Source organism: Camelus bactrianus, chromosome 12 (genome assembly GCF_048773025.1).
Source record: "Camelus bactrianus isolate YW-2024 breed Bactrian camel chromosome 12, ASM4877302v1, whole genome shotgun sequence".
Taxonomy (NCBI): domain Eukaryota; kingdom Metazoa; phylum Chordata; class Mammalia; order Artiodactyla; family Camelidae; genus Camelus; species Camelus bactrianus.
Genome location: NC_133550.1, coordinates 19,071,448 through 19,092,569, shown reverse-complemented (window position 1 = coordinate 19,092,569; position 21,122 = coordinate 19,071,448). Strand labels below are relative to the sequence as shown.

General features: G+C 41.7%; 1 protein-coding gene across 1 annotated transcript in view; it reads right to left on the bottom strand.

Annotated features, from left to right (window-relative positions):
• The window catches only part of SLC38A1 (solute carrier family 38 member 1), a 65,396-nt gene that overhangs the window by 11,314 nt on the left and 32,960 nt on the right, over nucleotides 1-21,122 (bottom strand). Inside the window, exons 6-13 of the mRNA XM_010964175.3 lie at nucleotides 11,171-11,244; nucleotides 9,412-9,504; nucleotides 9,020-9,101; nucleotides 7,746-7,828; nucleotides 6,323-6,381; nucleotides 5,890-6,006; nucleotides 4,949-5,028; nucleotides 126-226 (exon numbers count right to left, since the gene is read on the bottom strand). Of these exons, the coding sequence (XP_010962477.1) occupies nucleotides 126-226; nucleotides 4,949-5,028; nucleotides 5,890-6,006; nucleotides 6,323-6,381; nucleotides 7,746-7,828; nucleotides 9,020-9,101; nucleotides 9,412-9,504; nucleotides 11,171-11,244 (689 nt within the window). The remainder of the gene's footprint in view (nucleotides 1-125; nucleotides 227-4,948; nucleotides 5,029-5,889; nucleotides 6,007-6,322; nucleotides 6,382-7,745; nucleotides 7,829-9,019; nucleotides 9,102-9,411; nucleotides 9,505-11,170; nucleotides 11,245-21,122) is intronic.

Sequence of the window (21,122 nt, the reverse complement as noted above, 5' to 3'; positions counted from 1 at the left end):
GACCAGCAAAACCAATGGGCAGATTTGTTGCTTTTTTGGCTATCACGTTAAAAGTTATTTTGACCTTGATTTTTAAGAACTTACTTACTAATCCCTGTATTTGTGTGCTGATGGAAGTTACTTACCATAGAATGTCAAGTAGCCAAAAATGGCAGTCAGGAAGTACATAACAAACATGGCGAAAAAGGAGATATTGGAAACCATCTGCATCTTTTTCTGTGATCGACTGAAAACAAAGATAAAGCAATTTGAAAAATTAAAAACCATGTTACTGAATCTAAGCACCAGTGTGAACACTGAAGAATGAGAACTTAGAAGTTTCTTTCTATCAGGATAGGGCAGACCTGACCCACTGAAATGACCCCCAGCAATTGTGCCATTTTAGAATAACTTCTTTTATACCGAGTGCCTATTGTGAGAAAGTGATTCACGGAACGAACAATCTCTTGAGTGTTCTTCCCCATTCTTTTAAAAGTTCTCATCTGAAGGGCAGAGAGTATTCTTTTTTTTTTTTTAATATTTGTTTGATGTTATCTCCACCCTCAGCACGCACAGGAAAAAAGGCAGAATAAATTCCAATGCTATGCTCCCAGCCCCCAGAGATCGGGGCAGAGCGAGAACTTGACCTCAGGTGTTCTGTTGCTAAAGCTGCTACTTGGGTTCTGGTTTTCCCATCGAATAGCCCTAGGGATGCACCCAGAAGCCCTTGTGTCTCCAGAGCAATTAGTGCCCAAGAGATCACAGTTGGAAATAACGAAGGGCTCTCTCTCTCTCTCTCTCTCAGGTTAAAATAAGTTTACTCTGGGAGTTTGCATGAACCTTTGAGTTTCTTTAACTGCCCAAACAATCTACAAGACTTGTACTCAAAAAGACACCACCAATAGTCACAATGTTTGACTGTGTTATAACAGGGAGTATGGAAAACAAGAAAAGTTGAGAAGTACACACATGAGAAAATTTACAACCCAAAAGCTGGACTATTAAATGCAGATGTCAAAGACGTATTTAAATACTCTAAACACAGGATCACAGTGTAGGATGTACACACAGATAAGTAGATGTAAATATTGCAAAATTTACTCACATGTCAACTAAATATGAAAGAGGAAGAATCATGAGTGAATTCAATGCTAAAAAACATCATCTTTATTTTGGTTTCAAACTGGAAATAGACAGCTATACTGCATATATTTTCTGGGCTTAAGACTATTCCACAATGTCTACTTCAAGAAACAAGAAAAAGTCTCAAATAAACAATCTAACCTTACACCTAAAGGAACTAGAAAAAGAAGAACAAAGTCCAAAGTCAGCAGAAAGAAGGAAATAATAAAGACTAGAGCAGAAACAAATGAAATAGAGACTAAAAAGACAGCAGAAAAGATCAGTGAAACTAAGAGTTGATTCTTTGAGAAGATAAACAAAACTAACAAGCTTTTAGCTAGACTCACTAAGAAGAAAGACAGAAGACTCTGATAAATAAAATCAGAAACCAAAGAGGATAAATAACAATGGATACCACAGGAATGCAAAAGACTACAAGAGAATATTAAGAAAATACTATATGCCAACAAATTGGGCAACCAAGAAGAGATGGACAAATGTTTAGAACCATAAGACCTTCCAAGACTGAATCATGTAGAAATAGAAAATCTGAATAGACTAATCTCTAGTACAGAGATTGAAATGGTAATCAAAATCAAGAACTTCCCCCCAAACAAAAGCCCAGGACCAGACGGCTTCACTGGTGAATTCTACCAAACACTCAAAGAAGATTTAATACCTGTCTTTCTCAAACTCTTTCAAAAAGTTGAGGAGGAGGCAATGCTTCCTAAATTATTTTATGAGGCTAACATCATCAAGAGACCAAAACCAGACAAAGACAACACAAGAAAAGAAAACTGATGGCCAGTATCTCTGATGAACATAGATGCAAGAATCCTCAACAAAATACTAGCAAACTGAATACAACAATACATCAAAAGAATCGTACACCACGGTCAAGTGGGATTTATTCCAGGGATGCAAGGATAATTTAATATCCACAAATTAATCAAGATGAGACACGACATTAACAAAATACCCACTTAAGATAAAAACTCAATGAAGTGGGTATAGAAGGAACATACGGCAACATAATAAAGGCCATGTATGACAAACCCACAGCTAACATCGTTCTCAGTGATGGAAAACGGAAAGCTAGCCCTCTAAAATGAGGAAGAAGGCAAGGATGCCCGCTTTTACCACTCATATTCAACCAAGTATTGGAAGTCCCCGTCAGCGCAATTAGGGAAGAAAAAGAAATAAAAGGCGTCCAAGTAAAACTGTCACTATTTCCAGTTGACAGGATTTTATATATTGAAAACCCTAAAGACTCCACCAAAAACTATTAGAAATAAGCGAATGCAGTAAAGTCGCAGTGTACAAAATCAACATACTAAATTCTGCTGTGTTTCTATACACTAACAATGAGCTAGCAGAAAGAGAGATTAAGGAAACAATCCATTTATAGTTGCAACAAAGAGAATAAAATACCTAGGAATAAATCGAACCAAGGAAGTGAAAAAATTGTACACTGAAAACTATAAGACATTGTTTAAAGAAACTGAAGAAGATACAAGTTAAGTAGAAAGATATTCCATGTTTATAGATGGGAACACTTAACATTGTTAAAATATCCATCTTACGCAAAGCAAGCTACAGATTCAGTGCAATCCTTATCAAAATCCTAAGGACATTTTTCACAGAAATAGAACAAAAACTTCTAAAATTTACATGGAATCATAAAAGACCTCTAATAGCTCAAATGATTCTAATAAAAAAAGAACAAATCACATTTCCTGATTTCAAACTATATTACAAAGCCAAAATAATCAAAACAGCATGGTATTGGCAGAAAAACAGACACAGAGATCAATGGAACAAAATTGGGAGTCCAGAAACAAACCCGCACATATATGGACATGTGTATACACATGTGTATGTAAATTAATTTACATCAAAGGAGCAAAGAACATAAAATGGGGAAAGGATAGACTCTTCAACAAATGGTGTTGGAAAAACTGGATATCCACATGCAAAATTATGAAACTAGACCATTATCTCACACCATCCACAAAAACCAACTCAAAATGGATGAAAGACTTGAATGTAAGACCTGAAACCATAAAACTTCTAGAAGAAAACATAGGCAGTGTGCTCTCTGACATTGGTCTTAGCAATATCTTTCTAGTTATGCTTTCTCAGGCAAGGGAAACAAAAGCAAAAATAAACAAATAGGACTACATCAAACTAAAAAGGTTTGCACAGCAAAGGAAACCATCAACAAAACTAAAAGACAACCTACTGAACAGTCAAAGTTTGCAAATCATATATCTGATTAGGGGTTAATATCCAAAATATACAAAGAACTCATACATACAACTCAACAAAAAAGAAAACAACTGACAAAATTAAAAAATGAACAGAGGAGCATAACATTTTTCCATAGAAGACACAGATGGCTAACAGGCACATGAAAAGCCATTCCACATCAATAATTATGAGGGACATGCAAATCAAAACCACAATGACATATTACCTCTAGCCTGTTAGAATGGCTATTATCAAAAAGGCAAGAAATAACAAGTGTTGGAGAGGGTGTGGAGAAAAGGGAGCCCTCAGGCACTGTTGGTGGGAATGTAAACTGGTGCAGCCACTATGGAAAACAGAATGGAGAGTCCTCAAAAATTAGGAACAGAATTACCATATGATCCAGCTACCCTATTTCTGAGTATTTATCCAAAGAGTACAATAACACTAATTCCAAAAGATATATGGAACCCTATGTTCAGAGCAGCATTATTTACACCATAGCCAAGATATGGAAAAAACCTAAGGTTCCATCAGTGGATGAATGGATAAAGAAGATGTGGTGTATGTTTATATATACACACACTTATATACACAATGGAATACTACTCAGTCATAAAAAAGACCGTATCTTGCCAATTTCAACAACATGGATGGACCTTGAGGGTATTATGCTAAGTGAAATAAGTCAGGCAGAGAATGAGAAATACCATATGATTTCACTCATACGTGGAATATAAAAAACAAACAAACAACAACAACAACAACCCCAAAATGAACAAAGCAAACCAAATCAAAACATGCAGATACAGGGAACAGAGCAGTGTTCCAGAGGGGAAGGATGGTGGGAGGAGGACCAAATAGGCAAAGGGGATCAACTGTCTGGTGATGGATGGAAACTGAATTTTCGGTGGTGAGCACACTGTAGAGTATATAGAAGTAGAAATACAAGGTTGGACGCATGAAACCTATGTAAGTTGTACACCAGTTACCTCAAAAAAAAAGAGACTATGGTCTGATGACTATTTTTAATGTAGAAAGGCTGGCAGCAGTAGGCTAAAAAGAGAACCCATGGAGGAACTGATCAGCAGACCTTTAGTTTTCTCCAGAACAGCAATCAAAAATACACCCATAGAATCATCGTAACAGTTTAAAATGAACCACAATACTCTTTGTGGTCTTAACATTCATTTCTTTCTGCCTGATTTACCAGCTTTTTCCAACTAAACCAAAAGGCAAATCAGATACAATGCATTTCCCAGGTCACAGATGAATCTGAAGATTAGTATCTACTTGCAAAAGAATTGTAACATAAAGCAACACAAATACTTGAAGCCTCTTTGAGTAACACAGAATTTGAAAAACTAAATTAACAAGAAAAAGCCCATGTAGTGAACGACTTTATACATTTATGGTCAAAACGTACTGCAGGTTTCTGATTTTTCTTGCTCAACAATGGCAGAAAGTAAATGTTGAAGCTGGGTGATGAGTCTGGGGGGTTCGTTATATGCGAGTCCATTTATTTCAGTACAGCACTTGCCTATTAATGAGGGGTTGTAAAATGACTCTGCAGATAAAAAAAATTAAACAGATCTCTTACTCTTTAAGCTCGCTGTAAATTGGCAGGACTGACGGGTGGCAGACGAATGCAAATGCAATCGTTGGTAAAGCGTACACGGTCTATTTGGAAGAAAAAAATAAACATTAAGGCAAGGCATCTTTTTCCCCCATAAAAATAACAGCACTCTAGGCTTTCTGAGCTGCCTTTTTATCTGACAGCTCTTCAGCATCCCTGGATTATTTGGTTATTAGAAGAGCTCTGATAGCTAAAATAGGAGCAGCTTTTCTAAGAGCGCTCACCTAGCTTGAGATGAGACAGCAGGCACCGGGCACAGGTTGTTTTAATGCTGGGCCTAACTGCAGTGTATTTGACGTCCTCCAGGCCCTGCGTCACCCTGTCACCCTGTCACCCCGTGTGTATCTGGCGCTACCCGGTTACATGGCACTTTCCTGCGTCATTTCACAGTCCCCACAACACCCTGAAACAGACCAGGGCTGTTCTCCTGACTCCCTGCAGGACAGGTGAGGACTTCCACATCCATGTTACTGCTCTTTGCTCTGTACAGGGTGCGTCAAATCAGACTTAAAAGACGGCATCTAAAAAGACAATTACTTCACCACTTTGGTTGTATCCTTAAGAGTTAAAAGAGAGTGAGAGAGATCGATCTAAATTAGTTTTCTCAGATAAGATATTTTAAAACTCTCAATCTCAATATAGTAACTTCTTATGCAAAAAGAAGTTGTGGGGGGAGGGTATAGCTCAGTGGTAGAGCACATGCTTAGCACACTTGAGGTCCAGGGCTCAATCCCCAGTACCTCCGTTAAAAAAAAAAAAAAAAAAAAAAGTTTTTTTGGAAGCAGTGGTACTGTGCTCTTTGGAGAATGAATACATCAAAAACAGTATAATTAAAGCCAGTATAAGAAATACAATGCCATTAGTGAAAATGCTCCTTTTTATGTTTAAGGGACAGGAAAACTTACCTTTGAATTAAAGGTAACATATTTTGGCGTACACATGTCAGCATTTGTTGAATTCGCACTTATTGTTGAATTAAGCTCTGAAACAATGCAGGGAATTTGAAATTTCTTGTAGATAACCTGGTATTAAAAAATAAAGGATGGGGGAAGGTATAGTTTAGTGGTAGAGTGTATGCTTAGCATGCACGAGGCCCTGGGTTCAATTCCCAGTACCTCAGTTAAAAAAAAAAATCTAATTACCCCACTCCAAAATAAATGAATAAATAACAATGTGGGAAAAAAAAAGAATAGGCAAAAGATAACCCTTTAAAGTGCATGAATAAATAAATAAATGAGAAACAACATAGACTCTATCAAATAAAGTCAGATAATGAATAATTATTACATGGCATTGGAGCATGGCAAAACCAAACAAAGCCTCTCAATCAGCACTTACCACAATTAGGAAAAAAACCATACAGCTCAAAGAAAATCCACTCGTATAGCCAAGATAGCCTAAAAAAAGTTAAAAAAAAAATATTGTTATTTCATTCATCACCTCTTTCAAAGCATGGTTTCAAGCATAGTTTGGGGTTCCTGTAATATTCATCCACGCCAATGTGAATACAAGATTTATTATTTGATAGTGCTACCCTTTTGGGCAAAAATGGTGACTTTAGATGAAAACGTTATAGTAGTACGTGTTTTGATTCCAGTTTTTCCTGACACACTAGGGAATGCAGATCCCCAGAATCCAGGGGAAAAGAACCTCCCGAGTTTGACCGTAGGTCTCTGTTGCTGTACACAGATGGATTCCTATGGCCAAATCCACTTAACTCCTTGATCCATTCAATAGTTCTTGATTGTGCACTTATCCTGAACAGGCACAGAGGCGATGAAGGGATTTCCAGGGACACACTGAGCACCTGAGGACCTTTCCCTTGCTCCCCTTAGGGTGCCTGGGAGATCCTCCGTAACCTCCGGGAAGGCACAGTTAAGTCCTCTGGGGGCTGCACTTTCTCACCGCTGGGAGAGAACAGCCTTTCCTACCTACACTGAAAAGAGTTACGTGCACATACACAGGAAAGCCTAAACACAGACTCAGAAACCAGAAAATTAAGGAGCTTAAAAAAGTCTGCTTATAGATCTTACAGAAGAGCTATAGAGGCTGGTAGTTTTCATATAAAACAAAACAAAAAACCATGGCTAGCGATCATTTTGGGAAAAACTTCAAACGTCTGCCTTGAATGAGCCCAGAATTCAAGGAAATGTGTTCCAGAGGCCTTGGACGGGACGGCCGTCCGGCCTCGTCAGTCCAGACGTGAAATTCCCGTTAACGTCAGGCACCCTCGTCTCCGGGTGCCAGCACACCCACCAACGTCAAAACCAAACGGACACGGCTTGGTGACTGTCTGCCATTTCTGACTTTCCACTTCTCTCTCTCCCTTCAGTGAGGGAAATAATTGAGACTGGTTAGCCTTTGCTAATTTAAGAGTGGTTCATAATACTTCAAGGAGTATGTTTAAGCAACTTTCAGTCTTGACATTAGATTCGCAAATCTGCTTATCTAAGGCATCAGGGTATGTGAGCCCTTGTCTGAGAATTCCATTTCCTGGGCTCTGCTGTTGGAAAGAGCACTGTCTGTTGCTGGTCCCAGGACCTGCCTTGTCCCCTCCACAGATTAGCAGAGCGACTGCCTAGGAAGTCACATACTGACCAGTGTGTTTATCCCATATTAGAGTCGAGCCTGATTAATACTTGTAATTTATCCTCACTTAGTCTTTGCCCCGTAAGTGAAAGTAGAGGGCAAAGTCGTTCATTTGTATTAGGTTTCTGATTCATCTGTATTATTGTATGATAAAAGCAAGATCTTTCCTTACCTAAGTTCTTTAAGAGACACAGAGGGAGAATTATGCCAAAGGTAACTACCACCACCAGGACGCGGCCATCCAGGTACCAGGCTCTGAAAGGCATTTAAGCAGTTAGGTTATATTTTCTTAGAAAGTGCCTTTTTTTTCCTTATGTGTAAAACTTCACAATATATTTTAATTATGTTTTTTTTTTACTATTACTAATGTTTACCATTAATTTTTTTTGTCATTATTCAGGTTTTATCCAAACACTTGAACCCAACCGCTGGTCCTTTACTATCATCTCTCTCCCATGTGATAGAAGAAGGCACATTGCTTTTCTTTTTTTTTCCCTCCCCCCACTGGCTAAGTATAGCATTCCTCTGAATTATTTACATGGTTTCAAAGCTGAACGCACACATGCATTCTGTCAGATTACAACTTGTCTCATCAATTATTTAAAGAGAATGTTCCTTTTTGTTTTGCTTGGCTAATATCATCGAAAAACAAGTCACCACAGGTAGGCATGGCTTTCTCCCTAATCTCTTGTGTGTGACCTTGAATCCTGATGACAGAACACTAGAAACTCTGGCTTCTATGATTCTCCCTTGAAAGAAAACAGAGAAACTAAGACTGACAAGAACTGTTAAACGAAGAGGTAGTCAAAACACAAGGACGTGCCAACGGCAGCCGCAGCATTTTCCAAGGTTAGCTGCATCTTTAATGAGGTTGGCTCATGTCAAGTCTGCTCCCCAAATGCTCCGTCCCTTCCATAAGAGACTCCGGTCTTAATTTGGCATGTTCCACTTCTGTGTTAAAAATACTCCATATCTGTTCTGGTTCATAGAAACTAGATGTAGATTTCGGGCTCACAGGAAAATGCAGCATCTACCATTTACAGCGCGAGTGATGAATCTACTTTTCACTTATTTATTTTTGTTTGGTTTTCGTTTTTTTTTTTTTGGCGAGGGGGTGGAATTAGGTTTACTTATTTGTGTGTTTGTTTGTTTTTAGAGGAGGTACTGGGGCTTGAACCCAGGATCTCATGCATGCACTCTACCACTTATGCTACACCCTCCCCACCTTGAATCTACCTTTTAAATGCTCATATTCAAATGGCTCTCCCTGCTTCTTTTTTATATAACCAACCCCAGAAACAACAAACTGAGAAAAAAAAAAAAAAAACCAGCCTAGGGAAGCTTAGTTTCTGCAGTTTTCATAAACCAAACACTTCAGTTAACCCACATTTCCATTAAAAGCATTTTAGTGATCTCACACACACACAAAAAGGGGCTATTACTTACGAAAATGCCTCTTCCTTTCCCATTAGGAACTTTATGGCAGAGGGTAGTTCATTTTTTACTATGAAGAGGTAACTCAGCATTGCTAGAGGAAAATGAGGACATTTTTAGAAAGACGATACTGGGGCTCAGGTTGCAAGCCATAGAGAAGGTCACCAGCCTGTTCCTAGACTGGCCTTCAGTACGACACAGACAGCTGGAGATGCTGTCCAAGATCCTCGCTGTAAGTAAGTGACTGCTGTCTCTGTTTCCCTGTCCACGCGCCGTTTTAGCAATGAGAATGATACTGCTGGGGTTACATTAAAACTCACATGGCCACCCAACCCCCAGGATTAGAGAAGATGGTAATTTTCACATACTTTCAAGCTCTGTATAACAAAACACGATCTCTTTACCTCCAGTGTTCTGCAGAGAGGTGGCTCCAAAGATGACGAGTTTCCCTGTGGTGCCAAAGACCTGCTCTCCCAGCTTTTCATAAACCATGCAGCCTGTTTAAAAGCCATGGTTGAGAATAGTTGAGAATACAAGAAATGACAGGATTCCCTACGTTAAAAATGGCCAAGATTTCATCACCCTGTGGACTGTTCCCCAAGTTATTTTGGTCTTTATCAGAATCACACAAAGAGCCTTCTTGGCTTTGCAAGAATTAAAGCATTCTCACGACAAAGCAACCTCTTGAAATTTAATTTAATTTATTTAATTAATTTTTCTTCCCTTTTTATTTTTTATTAGTTTTTATTTGGGGGGAGGTGAGTAGGTTTATTTACTTACGTGTGTGTGTACATATATTTTTAATGGAAGTACTGGGGATTGAACCCAGGACCTCATGCATGCTAAGCATGCGCTCTACCACTGAGCAATACCTTCCCCTGCCTTAACATTTTAAAGTGTCAGACATGGGCACCATTTCTTCTTTTTCAGGTTGGCCACAAAAGCATTACAAATAAATAATTAGGTCATAAGCCTTATTTTTCACTAGCTCAAAAGTCTCTCTGCTTTACTAGGGGGAAATTCCCACTCCGATCATATTCTCAGGTCTGGTATGTATCAGGAATGTAAAGACTTGATTTAAAAATAAAAATCCTGATGGCTGGGAAGGAAGGTTCCTTTTGAATTAATTACCTGAACTGATTAGACTAACCAGGAATTGTCTTAATAATATTCCAACAATGTCTCATGTATCCGAAATACCATAACCAGCTGAGAAACAGGTAATAACCGTGACATCAGAATTCTGATTCTAGTAAAATTTAGTTCAAAGATTTGTGACTCACAAAAAAAAAAAAAAAGAGAGAGCACAGATAAAGGCCTCCAAAAAAACTAATCTGGCAACACCAGAATTCTAGGGTTCAACTGGTTCATCTCAATAAACACTAAAATTTAAACCATTCATTAACAAACGTGTTTATATTTCTTTGTAACGGTTCAGTTCACATTTTTAGGAGGTTCACCGAAAGCAATATGGGTTAGACTATAATTAAATTTTTGTTTAATCTCTCATAAGACTGGTGTTTAAACTAGACAATGGTTAGATTTTCAGTTTATTACAAAATGTTCCAGTTAAATGGAATTGTCTATATACAATAATAGCCGGCCCATGTGGTTTTATCTCATGTAAAAGTCAAATATTACAAACATAATCCAGTATCCCAGGGGTAGAAAATAAACACTTCAGGTATTACACTGCCCAGAGAACTCGAAGTCTTTTCATAGCACGCTGGCTGCCACGTTGCCTTGGGAGGAACATTTTCTCCTTGGAATATGCACGGAAGAGAATGAAAGCCCTGTGACCTTTCAAAATCTTGGAGGCTGTGACATAAAAACATGGGATCCTCGTTCTGAAGTTATAAAGACCTAAGGAAACACAGAGGCCTGTAAAACGAAGTCATCTTAAACTAGAAAAGCAGGCACAACCGGGGGTTCTCTTTAAATGACAACGTGATTTGCTCACTGATCATAATTCAATTTCTGTGCTGCTGTAGTCACTTCTCTAGGTAAACACCGCTGCAGGTCTTCCAGCGACCACAGGTCAAAGTACTTGTTTTCTTTAATAACCAAGTGGCTGAACAGGGAGAGAGGATCCTTTGTTCACAACATCACCACGAGAGGCATTTACCCCGGCTTTGCAAAATGAGACGTGCTCCCACAGCTTACCTGTTTCCTTTGAACAGATCAACAGAAGGTTGATTGAATATATAGACAGCAGCGTTACTGAAGTCAGAAGTACCCTAAAGCAAAGAAAATAAGGCTTGTGACACCTATAAAGAACACAGACTCTGACCTCACCCTGCAGAGGGGCAAAGGCTTATTTACATGTGACGTGGTTGATCCTGTTCATTGAGAGTATCCAAATATTGGAACCCGTGAGTCACATCCTCCTTAAAATCCTCAATAAAGACCTTCTACCAAGTAACGAACTGCCCATTAGAATGTAACTCCGGGAATTCAAGTCCTTAATATAATTCTAAGCTCTCTGGGATCATTTCAGTTGAGGTTACTTTAAAACAACTTTACCGAAGAAAGCTTTTGTAGTCTACGGTGTACTTTCTGTTACAACTGAATGAGAAAGTTCAAGAATGGGGGTGGGGTGCTGAGGGAAAGGCTTGCAGTGACCCTCAGGTCAGTGGCCATGTGACTTGGGGCACTTACCCAATTTCTCCCACCCCTAGACTCCTCACCTAGCACGTAAAGCCACATGGTGTCTAGGGTTCTTTTCATCTAATTACTCTGGCTACGTTTGAATCTACACATTGGACCCCTGAGATAATTCACTTTTTTTTTTTTTTTTATTTTTTGCACTTGGTTCCTCTTAAAAGAATAAGCACCGCTTTTAACTGACGGGAAAATTGTGACAATCAAGCCTAACGAACGAAAAGACCTTTTCGAATGACAAACTCCTGTTTTGGTTTTTGTACATCTGGCTCATTATCAAACTTTTCTCAAGAAAAAGTACAGTCAAAACGATGTGGGAGATGACACAGATTATTTCTGAATCATTTGGTTAAAACAGACATAATCATTGAAAACTAAAGCCTATTGATTACAAAGAGAAAAAAGGTTCTGGTCCCCAAGATGAAACCGCTCATTTCCTGATGCAGGGAAACACAGCCCGAGAACAATGCATTCCTGCCACAGAGCGCGTGCTGGAGTTATGAAGGCAATTATTTCCCCCCCCCCGCAAGTGCTGTTGAATGATGCTCGGCACCCGGTGCAATGCTCTTGGCTTGGGCTCCTTCCCAGCCCTCCCCCGGCCCCGCACACCTGTGGAACCACTGCTCAGAGGTCCCCTCCTCCGTGCCTTCCCCACCCCCAGGGGGAAAGATAGCTTCTTCCACTTCCTCCTGCCTCACGGCATTTGGTTTCTCATTTTATTTGTCCTAAGTGCAAGGTAACTAAGGGGAGAGGAACAAGGGAGCACAGAATGACTGACTGCAGAGCAGATGCACCGCCCAAGATTGGCCAGAGAAACATAAAAGAGGGACGGAGCTGGGCAGGGGTACAACAAACACTGGGAGAAAGAACAGAAAACCTAACGCCTGGGGTGCAGGTCCCACTGACCAGCTAATAAAGGGGAACTGGGGTTAAGATATGACTGTAAGGAAGTGTACTCAGTTATATATCAACTGAACCCCGAGTAGGAGGATGAGTAAGAGGATAAGTCCCTTATTGTCTCTTCTGGTAGAGGGACATGAAACACTGAGGGCAAGCGGTGCTTAACCCACCCAGGAGTTTTGAGATACGTAACGGAACATGATTTGATGTGCTCTGCCAGAGAACGAGGTACAGGACACAAGTGTGGTATGATTCTTCTTTCATCTCGTAAGACGTAAAGTATTTATGTTGAAGCAGCAAGCCTGGAGTGTCACTAGGGCTTCACTCAGGTTGACTAAGAACCCTACGGGGCAACTTCTACACGTGCATGGGACAGGCCAGAGGGTATTTCTGTGTGGCACAGAAGAGCCTGGGCGTCCCAACTGGGGACAGAACGGAAGCAATCTGTAGGGTGAACCACGTGCTGCTCCGCAGTGACCATGTCCCCTGTTGAATCGGTTCTCCTGGGACTGATCTGGGGAGGAGAGGCCGTGTTACCACAGGGCCCCAGGCTAATGAGTAAAGAGTGTGACTTTTCAAAACTTGCAGAAGGAAGAATTACTAACATCCGCCTACAGGTTAACCAAAGGCCCTAAGCCTGGGAGAACGGGGTACTTCTTGCAAAAGAAACATTCTAAGGAGCATCTGTTCCCCCAGCTCGGAGCCCCGGGGACTGCATGTCTCTGAATGTGGCTGCCTCTCACCCGCTTTGCTGGGTTGGATTTCTTTGTAGAAGATGCCCCGCTGGCCCGTGGCCCTCAGCAAAAGGGAAAAGATTTCTTCATAAACTCACAGCACCTCATTTTCTTTTCCAAGTGGGAGAAAAGTGTTTATCAGAGAAGAATTTAGCAGGGAGGCTCACCTATCTTCTGCCCCAGACTTAACAGAATGATCCTCCCATGGTGATGACAACAAGCCCTTTGCTTCCATGTCAGGGAGACCTCACGCTGTACCCCCAACCAAAGGACCCGTTGAGTCTGACAGTCAACCCCTGAAGAGGCTTTTCTCCATCCCTCCCAACATATGGACCCTCCCTTCCAAGACTGAAAACAATGGTATTTTTCTATCAGGTCACTAAGAAGCAAACTCTGAATGTAAAATTCTCAGACTGCTTTAACCTGTAACAGATTCTAGCTCTAATAGGATTAAAATTCAGAAAAGTTCATCTCTCTATTTAGATTTTTTGGAAAGAAGCAATAAGTTATCCAATTGGTTATAATAAATGCTGGAATAGTTTAAGAGGATCCACTTGAAGCTGGAGGAATGACGAGAGAATGTAATGACTTATTAGAAAATTTCTTCTATTTTGAGCATGATTGTGACCTGATTTGTCCAATTAGATATTCGTATACAGAGTTTGTTTTCCTGTGCTAAGCGGAACAGAAGTGATTCTTTAAAAAAAGAAAATTTTTTTTAATTGCAGTCTAGTTGATTTACAATGTCGTGGTAGTTTCCGGTGTCCAGCACAGAGATTCAGTTATACATACATATATATTCTTTTTCTGCATTTTCATTATAGGTTATTACAAGCTATTGAATACAGTTCCCTGTGGTACACAGTCAGACCGTTTTGTTTATCTATTTTGCATACGGTAGTTTGTAGAGAAGCGACTCATGTTTTCATTTCATCTGGGTATCATGTAAGTTTTCACATCACTAACCATTGACCACAAGTTTGAAGGTGGCTGGGGCATAAGGTGCTTGCTGGAAAAGGCACATTTCAATGGGAACCAAACCTCAGCATGAGGCAACTGAATTGTCAAGGTATTGATATTTCAGACTTATGTTCTGCCTTGAAGAGAAGGGGGTCTAGAACAGATAACAGGGAACAGAGAAAAGGGCCCTGGGGGAGCAGCAGCAGGAGAGGTAGTCTTGTGAAGAATGCGGTCAGGGATTTTGAGGACCCTCGTGTCAGAGACACTTTGAAGAAATGTGGTGCAGGGAAATCCTGGTAAATTTCGGGCCCCGTGAGAAGAAAGAGGCTTGTTAGGAAACAGAATTCTAGGCTCCTGGATGTGGGGGAGACCTTTAGAGACTACCCTGTCCAGCTTTTCACCGGGGACAGTGCCAACACAACCTTGTGCCAACAAACATCAGGTCTGCAAAGTGTCTTCTGACAGGGGACACACATGCAGCCCGTCCTGTTTCTGGAAAGTGCTGTGCACTGGAACTGAGGCAGAGCTGAAACTACTGCTGCTATTTCTATCCTGGGTTCTTATTTCACCCTCTGGACCTACATGAATCTATGTGAAATCTAAACCCCTCTTCCACCTCGAAGTCCATCTGATGGTGCTCATTTTAAGACTGTGCTCTTTGACTCAGACATCTCCAGGACTTTCTGCTGTTCATCCTGTGACGGTGTGTTCAGGCTGTTTACATCTCAGTCGTGGTCCAGTCTCTCAGTCATCCTTTCTAACGGCTGTGTGCCAAGGAGAGCACAATGCTCTCACATTAGTTGGGATCCAAACAGTGCAAAGCACAGCGAGATGACTAATTTGAGTTGGACATCCTGCTTCTTTTAAGGCAGCCTGGTTTGGTTTTCATTTGTATGGAAGCATGTCACACTTTGCATTGTTATTGAGGTTCTGGGAGGGGTTATTGGGCCAATCTTCCGGGTTCTGTCCTGTGTACTTTTTTTTTTTAAGTCAAGTGCAAGGCTCTGCACTTACTTCCATTGCCTTTTCTCTTGTGATATCTTTTAAAATTGTTGATCCTTTTGACTTATGTACCACCTACCCCATCCAGCTCCCTTAACTTGTCTACCTTCATCCACATCTAACTCTAAATGGAACAAGACCATGTGGAAAATGGCCCATCATCCAGTCAGCTACTCCAGCCAGACACCTGGAAGTCATCCTTGACCTCTCATCCACTCTCTCATCCTTCATATCTAATTTTATTCTCACTGCCTCCAAAATAGATCCCAAATCTATATGCTTCTTTTCGCCATCTCCACGGCCACTACTCTAATCCGAGGCTCTACCACCTTTAATTTCTGGGCAACTGTGATAGTCTCCGCCTGTCTACCTTTTCTTGCCCCCTCTGATCCAGCAGCCAGAGGAAATGTTTTATTTTATTGCTTGGTTATGTTTCTCCTTCCCCAGACTGTAGGACAGGTCATGATGGTTTCGTTCACAGTCCTAGCCTGTCCTATTTCCCTACTTACATACAATACCAAACAGCACGGAGCAGACTCTTAATTAAGAAGGAGTGAATTTACAAATATTAGAATCTCATTCCTGAGTCATGTGAGATTCTGCCAAATATCTTGCTAAAATCAAGGTACACTCTGCCCAGGCCAGTCCTGTGACTTATCAGTTCACACTCTTATCTCAGAAGATAAAGTTAGTTTAGCATGACTATTTAGGAAAAACCTTATTTGCCCCCACAGAGCCGTATCTTCTGCAGTAATTGCACATAAATAAGCTATTTGATCATTTGCTCTAGAACATCGCTTGGGACCTACTTTTTATCATTTTTGAAAGCCAGGATGAAATTTGCCCATTTCCAGTCCTCTGATAAAACTCCACTACTTCTTAAACACTCCTAGATATTTCTTACTCTATTTGTTGCAAGAAAACGTTGACTCCTGCCTTAAACAATGAACATCTAAATGTCTGTCTTAAAAACATTCATCTGAGTGTCTCTGCTTCTCACGACCGACCGCTGAACTGGCGCCACCACACCATCTGCAGGCGGGGTCCCAGGCAGGGTTAAGCGCGATTACCTGTGGCAGGGACCCCCGCCGCCCTCCGCGCGATTACCTGTGGCAGGGACCCCCGCCGCCCTCAGTGTGATTATCTGTGACAAGGACCCCCGCCGCCCCGCGCCAGGTGAGACTGAACTGCGGCGAAGCACTTACAGCTGAGCCATGACCATTCCTCGGCCCCAGCCCAGGTCTCAGTGGGAAAGTGAGTCCCGTCAGCTTCCTTTGGTCGACTTCCTAGGGCATTAGGGCATGACTTCCTTCACCAGGATATATATTTTTAAATTACTTTCAACTCCACACCCTCCCCCCCACTGCTATGTCTCTCCTTCCAAAAGGGACCTGAGGCTCACCACACTGTATTCGCCTTCCTCTTCTACACCTGGTTAAAAGCATAAAGCTTGACCATCCTCACGATTAGAACAGTCCACATAAAAACTCCCCTGCTGGATAAAAAGCGGTCTTCATTACTGGTTTGGCTTCTATCTAACATCATCTCCCACCAGCCACAGCCCCTCACTCCCAAACTCACAGACAGAGATGCTGGTCGAGGTAGAATATTGACAAGGAAATTTAAAACTCCAGGACAAGGGAATTGGACAAACTGGGGGAAACATTCTGTTTTCTGGCCAATCATCCTACTCCAGTCCCTCCCCCGTGGTGCTGGCCTCCCCCCGCCTCCTACATTTCCAGGCTGTCTCCACCCCCTACACGCTCCTCCCCAACTTTGTGATTCATCTCATATCTCCACTAACTACCCACCCCCTTCTATCCCATCCCCAACTCTTCCTAAGAGAAATCAATGAAGTGAACCAAGAGTATAAAGGACTGCTGAAGAGAGGAGAGGGCCAGCTGGGGATGAAGGAAGAGCTGGCGGACCCACTGAGGATGGGTCTGAAGTGTTTTCCATCTGCTTGGTGAGAGCTGAGATTCAGGGCTTTTCCCGGCTCGTGCGACGGAGTGCCAGTGGAGAAAGGGCATCTCAGGTGCGGGAAAAGGAGGGGTTTAAATGAAGGATCGTGACCTCTAGGCTGGACAGGGAAGGAAAGCACAGCCCAGAGGTCCTCAGTGACATGCAAGGACAGGCACAGTGTGAGTCTCCACGGTGGGAGCCTTGGAGGGAAGGAGAGGACGTGTGGTCAGAAGCAGGGGGTCTGGAGGGGACGCGCGGAGCTGGTGGTGCAATGTGGCTCCTGGACCAGGAAGGCAATGCCAGCGGGAGAGGCTTAAGTGCACAGGAAAGGAAACACAGAGGAAGTTCATTTAATGAGACCGTAGATGGAAGAAGACACGTCCAAAAATTAGGAGAGAGGGACAAGTTGTTCTGGGTCTCTAACTCCTGTGAAAATGGTAAATACTTCGACAAATTCAAAATTATCTTTTACATGCAAATGTACTTCCGAGAGCTTTAATTTACTCTAATGAGAATTCAATATAATTAATAAAATGGTTGAGCACTACTAATAATAAATTTAGGGGCATTCACTGTATCAGGCCCACACTAAGCACTTTCTACAACATGTCCCGTATGAGTAGTAAGCAGTATTACCACCTACTTTACAGATAAGGAAACTGAAGTTCAGAGAAGGTTGAGTATTTTGTCCAAAGTCACAAAGCTAGCATCATCGGAGCCCTCAAACCCTGGTAAGCCTGCCTCCTTACCCATCCAAGGGCCTTACCCACCATGCTCTCTTGTCTGCCAAAGTCAAATGTTCACAGAAGAAAGATAGTACAAAAAAGCAGGACCCAAAAAACTTAAAGAGTAAAATTCATCAAAATGTTAACAGAGCTTGTTTTTAACAGTACGGCTTTGGGTGATTTCTTTATATTTATTTTGTGCGTCTTCAGAATCATCTTTAATGATTATCTTATCTTTACAAGAATAGTATTAAAATAAAAAATATAAGAAGCCTTTCAAATGATAGTATTATTATTCCAAGCCCTTTTTTGGTGGGGGATTGTATTTGTTTATTCATATAGTCCCTATTTCATTTAAGGAGCTCATGACGTGCTTATGGAAAGGAGCAGAAACATATAATCATTCAGCCCCAAAGTGGACTTCCTAGTCCCTAAATCCTGATTACACTTTAACATTTTGGGGGGTCAGAGGACCAGCACCCCAGGATCTGGTAGCATGCGATTCTTCATAATACTTATAAACTGAACTCGAGAATGAAAGGGGTGGTTTTTAAAGGCTGGGCAGGGAACAGGTGGGGACCATTGATTTGTACAATTCCCTTTCTTTCCTAGTAGGTCAATCTAACTTCTTTGGTGCAAAGCTTCTCACTGTTGGTTAGGTGTTTTGTTTTGTCTTAAAAAAGAATTACGCATCGCTGATGACCAAATCAAGTAACGTCTACTATAATCCTAAAGAGAAAGAAGTGTTCAAAAGAGGCCCGCAGATAGAAATCGAATGCCTCAGTCTAGCTGATGCTTTGCGAAGTTAAGAAAGCTGGGAGGAAGTCTGAGTTAAATAAGGAAGATGCACGAGTGTGAAGGCAAGTCATGTGTCACCCCCACTTCCTGTTTTTGCCTACAGTCGTTGGTAGAGGGCTGTGGGTTTTGTGGGCGTGCCATTTATAACTCTTAGACATGGCCGTCTTCCTCTTCTTCCATTCCACAAGGATAACTGGTTTCCCTTCTCCTCAAACCTACATTGTTACCTTCCAAAACGATGCCCCCTTTATCATACTCTAAAGATGGAACTCCCGAGTGAAGAGTTTCACGTAACCATTAAATAAAGGAGTGTGCCTGACATGGTGGGTATTTTGGACTCTCCTTCCAGTAGGAATGATGGATTATGGGCTCCATTCACATAGTCCAACTCCGTTTCCATGGTAACAACACACATTTAAGGAGCGATGGGAGAGTTAAGAGGGAGATATCATTGTTGCCCTCCATCCCACCGCCAACTGGTGTCATCCTGGGCAAGGTACTTAGCCTCTGTGAATCTCAGTTTCTTTATCTGTAAAATGGGGATGATAAACAGGGTTGTCATAAAGATTCCATGGAACAGTGTATACGTTTTAACCCTTCAAAAAAGTAGAAGCCATTCTCAGCTAGCAAGCTATACAAACAGAAGCCACAGGTGGCTTGGGTCCGTAGGCTGTAATTTGCAGACCCTGATATGGATGTAGACCACTGATACCATGTAACTGATGTAAGGCGAAGCCCGTGGCCACAGAACAAAGCAAAACTAACTGGCTCACACACGGGCAGTTTTCCAATCTACAAAACCAACCATTACTCTGTGAGTAATAAAAGTTCAAGCTAATCTTGAAACCCCAAGTTTCTGAGCTATACGGACCTGCTGTGCTGATCCACATCGGCCCTGCTGTAGCCCAGAAGAGCAAAGAGGACAGGCGTTCTATGCAATACGGCCGTGGACAGCACTGTTAAAACCTTAGACAGTTCAGTTAGGTTGCCTCTTGCAGGCTAAGGAAAACACAGTGCTCTAAAACGGAGGTCATGCTGTTGTCCTTGGGTAGCATCAGATGCAACAGCACAGGCAGGACTTCGTACACACACACACACACACACACACACTCCTGCTTCTCTGGGAAGTGCACTACTCGACTTCTTGGAACCCCTAATCAGGCACATCGCAGATGAGTCATCAGCTAAGCGTAACTCTTCAACTCTTAAAAACAGTGGGTGGGACTCCTCTGCCACACTTGCCAACTCTTTCTGTTTACAAAACAGGCAGTCGGTTTTTAGCATCACCCGGACCACTCTCCTATTTCCCCATTTCTGAAAAGCTTCTCAAGCCAATGAATTTCAATGGAGTTCAGTGGCACCGCCGCTGTCCTTTCTACATGCACTCCCAATGCTGGCAAGGCCGACTGTCCCGTCCTCCCCTGCCACTATTATGATTCCCAAACAAGAGACTCTGATGCCAGTGAGCTTTGCTGCCAGCTGAGGGACAACAATTCGCTCTTCAAATCATTTCTAAGGAACGGTGACTGTAACTCAAAGAATTCTGAAAACAAGTAACTGATTGAAGAGATGGAAGATGAGTGTGCCTCTCCCCAGCGACCTCCAAGGACCATCGGAAGAGCAGCGTTCCCTACTGACTTCCTCTTCATCGCCCTGTTTGGATATCACAAAATCCAATTTGGTCTTTCCTTAGGAGGCAAAGAACTGCCGGCTTGGGAGCTCACAGAGAAGACGACTTAACATTTACCAGGAATGACTGGATAAATATCACACAGACCATCTTTGTTATCACTAAGAGCAAAATTATCATCCGAGTGGGTGTGATTCAAACTTTCTGGAATATATATAAAGTAATAAAGCAGTGACAGTTCCAGAACACGCAGGGTATTTGCAAAGGTACACTCCGATCTCATTCCAACTTGGTAGAATTTGCTGAAAAAGGTTTAGAGACCCCAGAGAGCTATTGCTGAGGCAGTTCTTGAAGACTGTGACCCTCCTGACAGAAGGAGAAGCCCATTTTTGTGACATCTGGTGACATGATAGTAATGATCAAATACCTATAGTACATGAACCGGAATTCAGGCAGTGTGTTGATGGGTCTGTTGCTATAATTCCATTTCTGTCTACTCCTTTTGTAGGCTCAGCTGTAAAACACTGAATATAGAGAGAAGGCACCTGGTGGTCTGAGGTCTGATCTTGGTTTACAGAGTTCCTCATTTTTTAGATTCACCCTTAACTGGCATGGCTTTTTACTGACTTGTTTGTAAACACTGTAATTATCGACACTACAATGCTGCATCTTTTCGGTGGTAAAATGATGAATGGTCCACAAAGGTAAAAAGACAGAGAGAGAGAGATGACGTCACCTACAAC